We start from the raw sequence: 15,432 nt of genomic DNA, 5'->3' as shown, positions 1-15,432 counted from the left end.
GAGTGCTGAGGGTGGTCCCGTACCTTTATTGTTGTCTGGTGTTGATTCCAGAGTTACTTTATGCACACACAAGCGAGTCAGAAACCTACTCATATTTTCCCCGGGTTTCAAAGTAGCATACTAAACAAAGTGAGACAGAGGCCCAGAGAGGGCGAGGGAGCTGATGGCAGCTGCCGTGCTCCACCAAGAAGCAGTTCTCTCCTACGATGGCCCTCGGGGGGGACACCGAACATTCTACAGAAATCCCAAACGCATTCACCCTTTCACCTGGCCGCCCATTTCTAGAACTGAGCATACAGACACATCTGCACACTGCAAAACGACTTAGGTACAAGGCAACTCGTTTACAGTAGCAGAAAGCTGGACACGACCCAGTAGGGGTTTGGTTAAATACATGGCAGTATATCCATTCATACCTTTCCAGCCCCCGGGAAGGGGGTCCTGGGTTCCAGTTCTACAACGGTCCCATCATCACCATCCAGGCTGCCTCCCCTCCTCCAGCTTCTCCTAGCCTTGCACGTCGTCGTCCTCCGTAGTTCTCCTCCTCCTCTTCCTCCTCCTCCTCCTCCTCCTCCTCCTCGTCGTCGTCGTCGTCGTCATCGTCGTTGTCATCATCATCATCATCATCATCATCATCATCATCGGTGTTGTCCGGGCTGCCTGGGTGCTGTCCTCGCCTGTGGTGCTGAAGACAGTGGGGCCAGAAACCAAGAGGAGAGGAGAGGAGGGGAGCAGGGAAGTTCAGGGTTCAGTCCTTGTCTCTGTTCTTTACCAGCTGAGTGGCCCGGGGCAGCCTGCTTAACCCCTCTGGGCCTCAGCGTCCTTATCTATAACATGTGGGTGCCATGAAGATGACAGCCCCATTGTGAAGCATTGGCATATTGAGAATATGAATGATAATTTGCATACTATCCATTTAGGAACAATGAAACAGAGTGGTTAGACTTTTGGACGCTGGAGTGATATTGCCTAGGTTTGAATCCCAGCTCTGCCATTTATTGGATGACCTTGGACGCTGGAGTGATATTGCCTAGGTTTGAATCCCAGCTCTGCCATTTATTGGATGACCTTGATCAAGTGACATGAGTAAACTGGGCCTCAGTTTACTCATCTGTAAGTTGGGGTGAATAACAGTCCCCATGTCGTAGGGTGTTATGAGGCTTAGATAAGTTAATTTCTGTGAGGCCTTTGGCACACCTCAGGGATCCTTAGTGTTAGCAGTTATGTCACTTTTCTCTCTCATAGCCTCTCTGTCCCCACCAGTGGCACTCCCCACCACGCCCCCCTCTGCTGTGCTGGGGGTGGGCTGGGAGAGGTAGAGCACATCTCACCCTGCAGAGGCTCTGGCCTCTAGCCCAGCCCTGCCACTGACTGTCTGGGTGGTTTTGAGCAAATCACTGTTTTCTTCTGGCCATCGGTCTCTGCATCATTAAAATGGGGCTAATGATACCTCACACAAGCCCTTGGGAAAATAACTGTGTGCCTGCAGGGTCATGTTCAAGAAAGCCAAGACATAAAAAGTTACAGCTTGCTGAACACGTGAAGAATTATTCCCCTAGCATGTGTCACACCCTGGCTAAGTGCTAGGAATACCAAGGTGATTAAGGCATGGGGCTTGCTTTCAAGGAGCTCTTGGGTTTCTTGCTGGATTGTCAATCCCCTTCAAAGCCCATTTATGTGTTACCTCCTCCAGGAAGCCACCCTGATCCCCACTGCCTTGCGCTCCTTGGAAATGCTGGAGCACTGACATTGCCTTTCTGGCCTTTTAGTTACCTGAGTCCTTATTTTTGCCTTCCTAGTTCGTAGGTTCTTATCTTCTACCCAATGCATTGCTCTAGCCTACTCACCCCATGCCAGCACCCGGCGACAGTACCTGGGCCCGAGTAGATATACTTATCTGGAATCTTTAGGTTGCAAGTTACATAAACTCAACTCAAAGTGGCTTAAGCCAAAAAAGAAATGTATCAATGCATGAAACAAATGGTCAGGAGTCTAACTGGCTTTAGTCATGCCTGGATCCAGGTCCCCAGAGTCATCAGAAATCCCTCCACCTTACAGCTCTGCTTTTCTTCTCTGATGCTTCCTTCTCAGGAGGGCTCTCCCCGCACGGTGGCAAAGCTAGCCCCCCACAGCTCCAGACCTTGTCCTCCAGCTTTACATCCCAGGAGTCGAGAGGCATCGCTTTCGAGATAGCTGCAGCCCAATCCTAGTTCTAGATCCCAGTGGGTCACCTTTGGTCACAGGTTCATCTCTGGACCAGTCATAGTGATCTGGCGGATGGGATGGGCCTGCTGGCCAGCCAGGCCTGGGTCCACCCTGCCCCTAAAGCCTGGGTGGAGAGAGTTCTACTGAACCACTTGGCCTGAGGGAGGGGCCATTCCCTGAAGAAAGGGAAATTCACGCTGAGCAGGGAAAAGCACCACATGCTGACTCAAGAAGCCACTGAAAATGCCTGAGCAAGGCAAGGCGTGGGTCAGATGTGGTCCTGAGACACGGATAAGGAGGCCTCGGAGGGAGAAGCCTGGAGGCAGGAAAGGGGGGCTGGGGGGTGCTCAGAGCCAGCTCAGCCATGTAGTCTGGGGTCATGAGGCTCCAGCCCCTCCCTCTACATAGAAGCAAAGTGGAGCAGCGCCCCCGCCCCCGTCCCCACTCAGTACCTGAAGTCATGCTTTTGTCTTATGGCTGCTTTTATGACACGGCTTTTCATACTGAGACTAACCCAGAGCGGTGACCCACCCACCCAGCCAGCAACAGTCATCTGCTCGATGGAATCCTTCCAGGCCAGGGCTTGGTTAAGGATACCCTTGGGGTTTGCCTGTGCTAAGGGCACAGCATGGGTGCGGTGGCCTGAGGGAGGGGCCCTGGGCATGGGGACAGAGAATCTTAGACTCCCAGAGTGAGAGAGTAAGAAAGGCCTGGCTGGTATCACCTGGTCCAACCTCAGCCCCCACTGCCGATTCCCCAACAGATGGGCAGCCAGTTCTCTGCTGCTCTACCTGCAGTGATCGAGAACGCATTTCCTCCCTGTTGTGACGTGAGAACGGTCTCCTTTTGAGTTGCTCTCTGCTTGGGTTTACCTTCCGAAGCCTCGGAGGACACCGTGCATAAGAGCATGGGACCCGAAGCCTGACAGCCTGAGTTCAAATCCAAATTAGTTAGCCCATCAGTGCCTCCGTATCCCTCTCTGTAAGATGGGTAATCACAGTAGCACCTACCGCCCAGACTTGTGATTGTTAAACAATCCAATCCATCACGGTTCGCCCAGCACCTGGCATATGGCAACACTCAATAAATATTTGCCAGTATTCTTATGCTCCCATGAGACAGGATAAGAGCAGGCCCCCCCTCTTTACAGACTGGCCACCGTCCAGGCAGTTGGACACACAGAGGTTCAAATCCTAGCTCTTTGGCCTCCTTGCTACCTAGTCCTTGGATTAGACTAGTGCTGGCTGCTGTAACAAGTAAGCCCCTATATCTCAGCAGCCTAACACAACAGGCTTCTGTAAAATGTCCAGGGGGTCACCTTCGTCAGCAGACCATCCACAGCCAGGCACCCAGGCTGCTCCTAGCTCCACTATCTTTTAGGACCCAGGAGGCCTCTGTATCAAGCCCAGTTATAGAAGGAGAGAAAATAGAGAAACCCTGCCCACTCTTTAGAGGCCCCACCCAGCAGGGACTTATATCATTTCTGCTCACATTCCATTGGGGAAACTGGTCATGTGGCCACACCTGGCTGCCAGGCAGGCAGGAAATGTACTTCCCTGCTGACAGCCGCCCTCCAGCAACAGCTCTGTATTATGAAAGAGGAAACAAAGTTCTGATGGACAGTTGACTATCTTTACCAAAACCATAGTAAATCGCGAACCTCCTGGGCCTCTGTGCTTCATCTATAAAATAGAAAGCATCGCTTGATCGTGGCAATGGACATTTACTAAAATCCTTGAATTGTATGCTTACCATGGGTAAATTTTGTGGTCTGTACTAAGTTAAGCTGTTTTTTAAAAAACAGGGGACATCTTGCCCTTTTTCTCAGGATACTTATGAGGACTCAGTGAGTGAAATTTTGCCAGGCTGGCACTGTGTGTGTGTGTGTGTGTGTGTGTGTGTGTGTGGTAGGGAAGGGAGGTTCCAAAGTAGGCCTTTGGAGTTGGTTTATGCCTGAGCTGGGTTATGCATTGGGTGTAGTTTTCATAAGAGAGGCACCCAGCTCAAGCCACCTGCCAACAGGAAGTGGTAGGCGGTTGGGTCTTGCTTCTTGCTTGGGAAGCCCTCCCAGTGTGTGGCGGAAGACCCAGCCCACAGGGCCAGCGCCCCAAGTGCTGCCCGGAAGACCGGGTGACACCCACCTGCTTTCAGCAAGACGGGAAACCAGGGGCCTCCCTCGGGGCCCGTGAGGACACGCACTTGAAGTGCAAGGCATGTGGGGTCCCCCGGAACAGCACGGTCAGCTTGAGTGTGGATAGTAGTGTCAACCACACAGGATGGGGGAGGGAGGGGGAGCAGCCAGGGACCTCCACCACCTGCTGCTGGAAAGTTCACAGTCACCCAAGTCCACAGCTGCTCCTTCAAGTGGAGGCAAGGGTGATGAAGGTAAAATCGTTGTAGATCAAGTTCGTGCTGATGCCAGGCGTACCTGCCCTCAAGCCCTCGGGGAGGCAGGTGTGTCTTACTTTACTCTCTGGCCTCAAGTCCCCACCTGAAAGAAGTTGCTCTGTCCTCACTGCTGTGGGGATTAAGTGCGTTAATACACGGGAAGTGCCTGGACAGTGCCTAACAGCCAATTGGCTCTTCACAGGAGCCCGAGCGAATGCATGGGCAGCTTTGGCTCAGGCTTTGCACTCTCCTGGGCCTCAGTTTCCCCATTTGGACACCCAGGGATCTGGATGGGACACTCCCAACATTCTGACTTAGGAAAACAGTGCTTAAGAGCGCCAACTTTGGAACCAATCCCAACGTGAGCCGTCTGACCTTGGGCAAGGTGTTCGGGCTCTCTACCTCATTCTCCCCCTCTCTAAAATGGGGGTCATGAGAACACCTACGTGCTGAATCGTGAAGATGAGCTCATCCTTAGAGCGGGGCCCTATGTCAGTGTTAGCTGCTACTGTTGTCGTTGTTGTGATTCTCCCCATCGCAAAGGTGTGGTCACCGAGGCTCAGACAAATGACTCGCTCAAGGTTGCCCAGCTAGAAAGTGGCGCACGGCAGGATCAAGGGCAAGCCTGCCGAGCCCCAAGGCCGGTGCTGTTTCGGTCGCTCCCCACTGCGCCTCTTAAGTCACATGCGTGGTAACTGGGTCAGAGGCAGTGTGTACCTGGGGCCATGACGCAGCGACAGGGATGGCTGTGTGGATTAATTCCTTGTCTCCTGCTGACGCCTTGCAGAGAACAGGCCTGAAGGGAGAGGAAGGTTGGGAAGGAGGGAGGGATCAATAATGAAGACCCCCAAAACTGGGCCCTGGGAACCAAGTGAAGGGATGAGGGAAAGTTGGATCAGATGTAGCCCCTACCCCCCGGGGACCTCTTGGGCTGTTGACGGGGACAGAGTTGAGAGCACCCCAAGACATTTCAATAGGAACCCTCAGAAAGAGACACACAGCTCCTGCGTGAATCCTGCGACTCAGCAGAGGCAGGAATCGGCACCCGGGGCAGCAGGGAAGGCTTCCTGGAGGAGTGGGACCTGAGGAGAGAGACCCAGAAGATTGTGGATGGGGTAAGAGGAGGTCAAGGCAGGCAGCAGGACCGGCAGAAGAGACGAGAGAGAGGCAGTGCAGGGCGGTGGTCAAAGCATGGGCTGAACCTGGAAGGCGGGGGGCAACTGTGGGTTGCTGTGGCTGGGCCTCTGACCCAGACCGGTGCCTACACAGTGCAACTCTGAGGCCAAAGCCGCAGGGGTGAGCCATGCACCCAACAGCCCCTGCGTGAGGGAGAAGGGGAGAGAGGGAAGAAGAGCTTCTCGCAACTTGCAGCTGCCAGTCAGCCTCCCGGAGGACGCAGAAACAGCCCCAAATGACTGGCAGGGCCACGGCCCGAAGTGGGAGCATCGCACACGTGTGTGCCCGTGTGTGTGCACACCCATGGCCTGCCCAGCCCTCGGGGAGGCCACACATGGCAGGAGAAGTAGGTCAGCAGAGCAGCCCAGCAGCCTCTCACTGGCGGGCAGGGGGAAGAGTTCAAGGCAAAGAGGGTGTGTTCTCCACGGAACCCCTGGGGGAGAGGCCCGCACTCTCCCCAGAAAGGGCCGTCCATCTCCCTGCTGCATCAAAGCAGATCACCTGCGTTTCCTCGCTCGGAGTTCTCCCCACCCGGGTAGTGTGTGGGCATTTGACAGAGGTCGGGACGGGCGACCCCTTCCAGCCCTGAAAGCAAGGGAAGGCCATCGTGGGCAGAGGCCGCCCGCTTTAGCCTATTTGGTGGCTGCAGTAAGAGGGACCCAGTGCTGTCCGGCTCGAGCGGGGACTGCACAGAGACTGGGTGACAGGTGCGATGGCCCAGTTGGGTGGTGGAGGTAGGGGCAACAGGACCCCGTGTCTGTGGGCCTGGCACCATCCTTCCCCCGGGGGGGCCTAGGAAATGAGCTAGTGCGGGCTACTGACGGGCCCCTCTGAGGGCATTCGCGTGGTGTTTCCGACAGACTCCTTGGCATATGTTCAGACCGAAAGAATTAGGAAAGGCAAGGCAGTGGCTGTAGCGGGGGAAGGTTCTATAGAACAGGGCTTGCTCATGAATGGAGGGGAAGGGGGCTGAATGGGGGAGCAGAATCCTGAGGCAGCAGAAGGGGCAGGAGCCAAATCGGAGGAGGGGAGGAGGGCCCCTTGTTCCCCCAGCCAGCCGGAGGACGTGCAGATGGAGCTCCGTTTGGGGCTGGGTGGGAGGCCAGGAAGTTCCCTCCTGATGTTCCTCCTCTCCGTGTGAAGTGGGAGGCTGGGTCGTGCCAAGAGGGAAGGGGAAGGCAGAGGAGGAGAAGAGGGTTTGGGCCTGGAAGGGGAGCGGCTGGGCCAGGGTGCGCACCCCTGCTCCCAGCCTCGCCGGCCCAGCTGGAGGGAACACAGATCCCACTACTGAGGGAGCACAGGCACCTGGCGCTTACAGAGCACTCGCTGTACCGGGCACCAAGCACTCCGCTCCACGGCTAAGTCCTTTAATAAGTCACAAGTCCATAGAGAGAAGGCACTATTCTATCCTTTTTATAGATGGAAAACTAAGGCAAGGGAAGAGGAAGATACTTGCCCAAGGCCATCCAGCTAGCAGGTGACAGGCCTGGATCCAAAGGCAGGCCAGCTGGCTCCAAGTCTGCTTTCTCTCCCAGAGCCCTGGGCGGGCTTGCAGGGGTGGGGGCTGGGGGAGTGCTGGCTGAGTCACCTGGGATTGGAGGTAGGAGGAAGCAAGGTGAGGGCAGAGGAGGTGTGCCGGGAGGCAGGCTCCTGGGGCTCGGTTTCTTGAGGATTCAGTGCTGGCCTCTCCTGCCGGTACACGCACAGACACGAGCATACCTGGCTCCCCGGCCCAGCCACCCCCCCCTTGACAGACAAGAAATGCAGGCCCCAGATGGGCCTTCTCTGCCACCCAGCCCTGGACTGTCCCCGCTGCAGCTCTCTGCCCCCCAACACCATCTGGGGACAAACTCAGTACCTCTGATGGGTGGGTGCAGTTTGTGTGGGTCCCAAAGGGGTCAGTCAGGCCATCAATGGGGAGGATGGGGCGGGGAGGGTTGTGGCTTTGCGGGACCTGCGCTCTGCCTTGTGTCTGGGGTGGGGGGAGGCTGGGCGGGTGCTGGGACCACACCCGTGACTGTGTACCTGAGCTGGGGGGTGTTGTCTGTGAGGGGCAGGGGTGGAAGGCCCCTGTGGGTGTGTGACCACATCTGCACCAACCTCCCAGAGTTTTGTCTGAGACTACTTGGCTGAGGAATTTGATCCGGTGACCCCTGCCCTCAGACCTCACCTTCCCCACCCCCTGCCTTCCGTTCTCAAAAGCCTACATCACCTTTTACGATCATATATAATTCATGTGTTCACTGTTTATTGTCTATCGCCCCCCCCCCAGAACATAAGTCCCATGAGGGTGGGATTCTTTTTTATATATATAAAAGATGTTATTTATTCATTTGAGAGAGAGAAAGAGCACACAGTGGGGAGGAGCAGAGGGAGAGGGAGAAGCAGACTCCCCGCTCGGCAAGGAGCCCGATCCCAGGACCCAGACATCGACCAGAGCCAAAGGCAGACGCTTAACCAACTGAGCCACGCAGGCGCCCTGAGGGTGGGAGTCTTATCTGTCTGTTTAGGGTTGTGTCCCCACGGCTCTGAACAGCAAGCCCCTGGTGAGCAGCAGGAGCGGGTCACTATCTGTGAATAGGAGCATCCCTGTGAACTTGGTATATGGAGTGTCTTTGTGTGACATAAACACGTGTGCCTTGTCTGATGCTATGTCTGGATGACAACCTGAGACAGGCCAGTGGTACCCAAGTGGGGACTGCGGGTGTCTCCTGGGAGTCTGGCTCAGGCCTGGCCCTGAAGCTTTGGGCACAGGGGATGCAGCAAAGATGCTTGTCGCCCCCTTGTGGTCATCTTCAGCCTGTTCTCCCGGGACGCTAGGTACTGGGGAAGGAGGAGGTGGGGGGACCAGGGGGCCCTGGCTTGACGTCACATTTCATGCCACATCCCCCATAACAGGGAGAAGATGAGCGTGGGCTGCCCAGAGCCCGAGCCACCCCGCACCCTGCCCTGCTGTGGGCCGGGGACTGCCCCTGGGCTGGGTGCAGGCGTGCCCCTCCTCACTGAGGACATGCAGGCGCTGACCCTCCGCACGCTGGCCGCCAGTGACGTCACCAAGCACTACGAACTCGTCCGGGAGCTGGGCAAGGGCACCTATGGGAAGGTCGACCTCGTGGCCTACAAGGGCACAGGTGAGCGTCTGCAGGGTGCCGGTGTTGAAGGCTGGGGTGGGGACTTGTCTAGGGCTCTGTGTGCTCTCTTCGGGAGCCAGGAGGTCAGCAGGGAGACAGAGTTAGTGGTCCCGGTGGACAGAGGCAGCCTGAGCAGCCCAGGGAGATCTGAGAGGGGGTACAGGGCCCAGCCTAGAGGGCGGGCTGCTTGGGGACAGCTGAGGGGCTGACCCTGGGGAAGTGGACAGGGCTGAGGGTGGGCCCTGGGGAACAGGGCACCATGCTTAAGGAGGGGTGGGAGATGGCCCTGGGAGGTCAGTATGGCCACCTCCATTTCTCAGATGAAGACACTGAGACCCAGAGATCCAGTCACTCAGCTAAGGTCATGCAGCTAGAGAGACCCCAATAATCAGCTCCAGAATCTTCTCACTTAACCAGGAGCACGATGCCTTCCCCACACCATAGGCTCACATGGGCGCCCATTCAGCCAGTCAGGGACAGGGACTGCATGAGTTCCCACACCTGCACACACCTGGGGCAGGGGGCTCTGTACCAACTGACAGCAGCAGGAGGGACCCTGGACATGGGGTCGCCTGAGGTTTGCCACGTGCTCTCTGTGTGACCTTGGGCAAGTGGCTTAACCTCTCTGTGCCTAGGTTCCTCCTCTGTAACATAGGGTAGCATTCAGGCTGGCCCCACCTCCTAGGGTCATTAGGAGGAGCGGGTTGTGAATGGGGAGTGCCGAGGGGAGGGCCTGTGATGTGTAAAGTGCTCTGTGGCCACAGGTGCGTCACACAGCTTTGCAGCCCCTTGCCTTTCAGGGTCTGATTCCTTCTGATCCATCCATTAAACAAGCACTCCTCGAGCAGCTTCGATGCAGGACGCTGTTGTAGGCACTGGGGAGACAGTGATGAGCGAGACAAAGATTCCTGTGCTGGGGGGCTACGTCCTGGGGGGGGGGCTGGGGGGCGGGGGGGGATCCACCAGATGAAATAAGTATACTGTATGTCAGGCAGAAAGGGAGAGCGTGGAGGAAGGAGCAGGCGTCCTCACCGAGGGCTGCAGGCCAGTGCAGGGACCCAGGCTGCCCCGAGTCCTCTCCCCTCGCTGGGCAGCAGCTTCCCACCCGCGCGGCCGTCGCGGGGCAGGCGCACAGGCAGGCCCGGGGATGTCAGGGGCAGGAGCGCCAGGCCGGGCCTTCACCACTGCTGCTGCCCCGGCAGGCACGAAAATGGCGCTGAAGTTTGTGAACAAGAGCAAGACCAAGCTGAAGAACTTCCTGCGGGAGGTGAGCATCACCAACAGCCTCTCCTCCAGCCCCTTCATCATCAAGGTCTTTGACGTGGTCTTCGAGACGGAAGACTGCTACGTCTTCGCCCAAGAGTACGCGCCTGCCGGGGACCTGTTCGACATCATTCCTCCTCAGGTACTTGGTGCGGTGGCACAGGGACGGGAGAGGGTCCCCGGGTCCCAGGACAGACGGAGCCAGGCGCCCCGAGGGCACCAGCAGGAGGGCGGGATCCGGTCCAGCAGCACCCCTCCACAGCAGCTGCATGGGAGCAGTGGGGACACGAGAGGGCGGACAAGGCAGCCGGGCTCCCAGGGGCTTCCCGGAGGAGGTGCCCTGGCGTGGGGGGAAGGAGGACTCCAGGCTCCGGGCTCTGCGTTGGGTCGTGCCAGGGAGTCTGCGCTGGTGCCCAGGGGGCGAGCGGCGAGGCCTAGCAGAGCTTTAGGTCCTGTAAGGGCAGTGGCGCAGTGGCAGCGCCCGGGAGTTGGTAAGACAGTGCGAGAGAGGGCGCTCTGGACCCTCCGCGGCGGCAGTGACCAAGGATGAGGGTTCGGGGTGAAAACTAGCCTGGTGGGCCAGAGAGGGAGCAGGAGTACCCCCCCCCCGTGGGGTGGGGGAAGCAGCAGGTAGGGGCACGGAGAGAGGGGCCCGCAGCAGCGGGGACTGATAGGCGGGAGAGGAGGGACCGGCGGGCGGGGCGGGGCCGGCGGGGCAGGGACCGCCGTCCTGGACTCCCGCCCGCCGGTCCCTGAGCGCGGCTCCCCCCTCCACCCCACCCCGCCCCGGCCGGCAGGTGGGGCTCCCCGAGGACACGGTGAAGCGTTGCGTGCAGCAGCTGGGCCTGGCGCTGGACTTCATGCACGGGCGGCAGCTGGTGCACCGCGACATCAAGCCCGAGAACGTGCTGCTGTTCGACCGCGAGTGCCGCCGCGTGAAGCTGGCCGACTTCGGCATGACGCGCCGCGTGGGCTGCCGCGTGAAGCGGGTCAGCGGCACCATCCCGTACACGGCGCCCGAGGTGTGCCAGGCGGGCCGCGCCGACGGCTTCGCCGTGGACACGGGCGTGGACGTGTGGGCCTTCGGCGTGCTCATCTTCTGCGTGCTCACCGGCAACTTCCCGTGGGAGGCGGCGTCGGGCGCCGACGCCTTCTTCGAGGAGTTCGTGCGCTGGCAGCGGGGCCGCCTGCCGGGGCTGCCGTCGCAGTGGCGCCGCTTCACCGAGCCCGCGCTGCGCATGTTCCAGCGCCTACTGGCCCTGGAGCCCGAACGCCGCGGGCCGGCCAAGGAGGTCTTCCGCTTCCTCAAGCACGAGCTCACGTCCGAGCTGCGGCGCCGGCCCTCGCACCGCGCGCGCAAGCGGCCGAGGACCGGCGGCCCGCGGCCGCTGCGCCTCGAGGCGCCGGCCGCTCCGGACGGTGCTGACCGAGAGCGGCAGCGGCTCCCGGCCCGCGCCCCAGCCCTCGGCCGCGCCCGCGCTCGCGTGCGGTGCCCGTGCCGGTGTCGTGCCGGTGCCCGAGGCCGGCCTGGCGCCCCCGGGGCCCTCCGGCAGGACCGACGGACGCCCGGACAAGAGCAAAGGGCAGGTGGTGCTGGCCACAGCCATCGAGATCTGCGTCTGAGCCGCCCCCGCCGCCCTCGGGGCCGGGGCGCTGTGCTCGCACCAGGCTGGGCCGCCGGGAGCCGCCCGGAATCCGACGGGCCCCCCGCGGCGGCGGGAGGGAGTAGCGCTAGGCTGGGCGGGGCGGCGGGCCCGGGCGCCAGGTCCGCGGCGGGCTGCCGAGATAGCCACCAAAAGACCTCTTGCCCCGCCTGTGGGGCGGGGGCTTGGCCCACGGGAGCCGAGCCCCGCAGACCCGAGGATTCAGAGGCCTCCCCTGACACCCGGAGCAAGGGAGCTTGCGGGCAGACTCCCCCCCCCACACACACACTCACTTCCCCGAACTCTGGAACCCTGACTAGTTGCTCCTAGCCCTTTGCACCCCCTGGCAGATCATCCTGCAGTCCCATCCCTGGTCCTCCCTCCTGGCCGCCCCGCCCTGCGCCCCCCACACTCACTCGGGCACAGAAGGGGATGGAAGTGTTGGGGCAGAGAAGGGGCTACTTAGGGCCCTCGGACGCTGGCTGGGGGGAGGGCGATGAGCTGAGGGCAGGGGTGCTCAGCTGCGCCCTGCCCCTTTCCTGGTAGGCAATAGGGGAGAGGCCAAGCCCTCTGCAAAATGTAGCAAATGTCTGGATGTGACAAAAGTGTGTGAGTGCGTGTGTGTGTGTGCGTGCAGGCACAGGCCCGAAGAATCTAGTGACCCCCCACAACCCATTCCCCCGAGATGAGGACACTGAGCCCCGAAGGAGGGCAACTTGCCCTGAGCCGCACAGACCCCGAGAGGCGGAGCTCTTCCTCCCCAGGAATTGTCCGGCAAACTCGCCGAGAGAAGGGCTGCCAGGGCGGCCCCCGCAGCCCCAGGGCTACGGGAGAGAGTGCCGAGCCCAGGGCCGGCCCAGCGCCCCCTGCTGGCTGCACCTTCCCCAGGCCCGCGAACCTCAGAGCCTCTCAATCCTCGCTCCCCGGGCCCAGACACGGTGGCCTGGACGTCTGGCCGGCGGCGAGGTGATCTGTGCCAGGAATTTCCCTGGGCTTCTTCTGGGGACCGGCACATCAGCCTGGGGCTGCCCCCATCCCCGCGTCTGCCAGATTCCTGGTACTGGAGTGTGCCGCTGTAGGAATGAGGGTGGGGGTCCATGGAGACTCAAGGGGGCCGAGTGTGTGAACAGGTGTGTGTGCGGCGTGAGTGTGAGTCGAGTGGCCACGTTTGCGTGTAGTCTTGTGTGTTCAGCGATGGCATCCGGACGCCTCCGAAACTCCGCCCGGGCCCAGGATCCTCCCCAGGCCGCTGCCAGCGGGTGCCCAGGCCCGTGCTTCACCACGCGCCCCTCAGGGAATCTGGCCCGGAGGCACCCGCTGGTTGGCTCAGGCCCCCAGGCGGCAAAACAGGAACCCAACCTCCCCCAGTGTTCCCTCGTGACCCCTGCCCTCGCTGTGGAGGCCCGGGACCCCGCAATAACCTCGACATGGGTGAGGCCGCTCCTTCTGCCTGGCAGGGTCCCGTCCGCCACCCCGGCTCACACCTGCCGGGGTCCTACCGGGCTTCTAGGCCATTTGAGGGGGCTCTCTGAGGACCCCGGCTGACCAGAGAGGGCCCAACCCCCCTCTGGCCTGGAGCCCCCACCTCTCCGCTCATCCCTCACTCCCACCGCGCAAAAGGGCTATAGGTCCCCCTGCCCTGCCTGGGTCCAGTTTACAAACAGCGTGCGGTTGCCCCAGGGCCTGGCCCCGCCCCTCTCCGGGTGCCCGCCCCTCTGGAGGCCCACCTCTGCGGGGGGGGGGCCCTGGGGCCCTCCACGCGCCAGGTAAGTAGCAAACCCTCCTCCCACCAAGGGCCACGTTTCAGAGAAGGGCCCCCCATCACTGCCCCCGGCCCACCTGGAGCCCATCCGGGCCACCTCTGTCTCCCAGCCGCGACTTCTCCTTTTGCCTTAGGCCTCTCGACATCCTGTCTCTCCTGCAATAACACGGACGCAAGATTCCAGTAGATGTCCCTCGCCGTGCGCCCTCTCTCTCTCTTTCTCTGTTAAGATCCTATTTGGGAGTTTCTCCCTCGTTGTAGTATCTAGAATGTTAGCGTTGGAAAGGGGACTGTAGTTATGTAGCCCAGCCCCTGTGTTCAGAGGCACAGGGAGGGGCAGCGACCGCCCGGCGACGTCGCCGTCGGGGCCCTGCTGCTGCTGCCGCCGCCACCTCTGCTAGTTGGGTTGGGACCCTTTGCCCCTTAGGAGAGGTGTTGGTCACAGATGTTTACCTCAGTTTATGTCACTGTCGAAGAAACAAATAGCAAAAAATTAATAACACCGTAGACACGAAGACTTAGAAGACAACACAAAAAATCCTCCTCTTTCAATTCTTCTGTGAAGGTGTGTGTGTATGTGTGTGTGTGTGTGTCTCTCTCTCTCTCTCTGTCCCACCCCGGGCAGGCCGGGTCATCCGCGATCTCTGTCCCAGCCCCTGTGCCCCCACACTGCCCCGTCCTTCGGTGCTTCCCAGAGGCCCCTCTGAGCTGGCCTGTGGGGTGTTGGGGAGCCCCCTGGGCGGGAGGCAGGGCCACAGGTTAGCTAGAGGGCCTCCCATCAGGCCCACGGAGAGAGCCCCAAGGCTGCCAGTACTCCCTGAGCTCGTGCTGGGGCCGGGGACAGTCGCGGTGGCTAGCATCAGCATCCAGCTTGGCTCAGGGCCTGGGCGGAACCCCAGCTCCCGAGCTCCAGCCCCTCTTGTCTTGCCACCGCCCCCCCCCCACCATGTGTTTGTAAATACTCTGGCATCCTTTTGCCCTGAGAAGGTTTTTAAATGTGTTATTTACTTCTCTAATCATGACAATTGCTATAAAATAAACAAAAGTCTAGAAAAATTACCACTGGGTGGCTGTCTGGTCTCAGATATGGTCGGAGTAGGGGGGGGGGGGACACACGATGACTCTTGAGCTGAAAGCTTGACGGATGTTCTAAAGCGGGGTCTGCGGAGTCTGACAGCAGCTACTTCAGGCCTCCTGGGGCCTCCCAGGCCTAGAGGAGGCTTGAAGGGGAAACGACCAGGTTCTGGGAGGGAAGGGGCAGCCACTCGTCCCTGGCCCGATGTCCAGCTTCAGCTTGGAGCCCTTCAGACTGGGCAGAAAACAGAAGCCAAAGCCCAGAGGAACAGAGTAGGCTGATTTATCCAGTCGTCACCCAGCAAATATTTACCGAGCACCTTCTGCGTCCCCCTCAGGATACAGCAGCGAGCAGGCCAGATGGCGTCCCTGTCCTCAGGCAGCCAGCAATGGAATGATGGAGACAGACATAACCCACATTTGAGGCTGGGGGCTGGGAAAGTACATAACCGGGAAGCTCATCAAGTTTGGGGGTGTCAGGGGCTCACCGAAGACAGAAAACCGGAGCATTCGGAGCTCTCTGGGCGGCGGGGCACAGCGGGGGTGGGAAGAAGCAGAATGCGCAGAGTTGAAGGCAAAGTGGCGTGCTGAAGCAGGGGAGAGGGGAGGGGGGCTTTAAGGAGTTTCATGATTCCCCATTCATTCAGCAAGAATTTACTACCTTCTATGAGAAGATCCTTCGCTCTCTTCCAGAACCTTCAACAGCTCCTTATACCACCCAATCAAGGCTGAAGTCCTTAGGGTGGCCTCCAAGGTCCCCCCCCCCCCCCCCCCCCCCCCCCCCCCCCCC

At 59.8% G+C, this 15,432-nt stretch overlaps 1 protein-coding gene across 1 annotated transcript; it reads left to right on the top strand.

The window, feature by feature from the left end:
- Positions 1–8,674: 8,674 nt before the first annotated feature.
- On the top strand, positions 8,675–11,786 carry SBK1 (SH3 domain binding kinase 1). Its single transcript, XM_040634537.1, is given in 4 exon segments — positions 8,675–8,900; positions 10,103–10,305; positions 10,961–11,568; positions 11,570–11,786. Coding segments are annotated over 4 exon segments (1,254 nt in total).
- The last annotated feature ends 3,646 nt before the right edge of the window (positions 11,787–15,432 follow it).

The sequence above is a fragment of the Ursus maritimus genome, unplaced genomic scaffold (genome assembly GCF_017311325.1).
Source record: "Ursus maritimus isolate PB19 unplaced genomic scaffold, ASM1731132v1 scaffold_2, whole genome shotgun sequence".
NCBI lineage: Eukaryota > Metazoa > Chordata > Mammalia > Carnivora > Ursidae > Ursus > Ursus maritimus.
The sequence above is the reverse complement of the archived record's forward strand: the minus strand, read 5'-3'. Positions and strand labels throughout refer to the sequence as shown.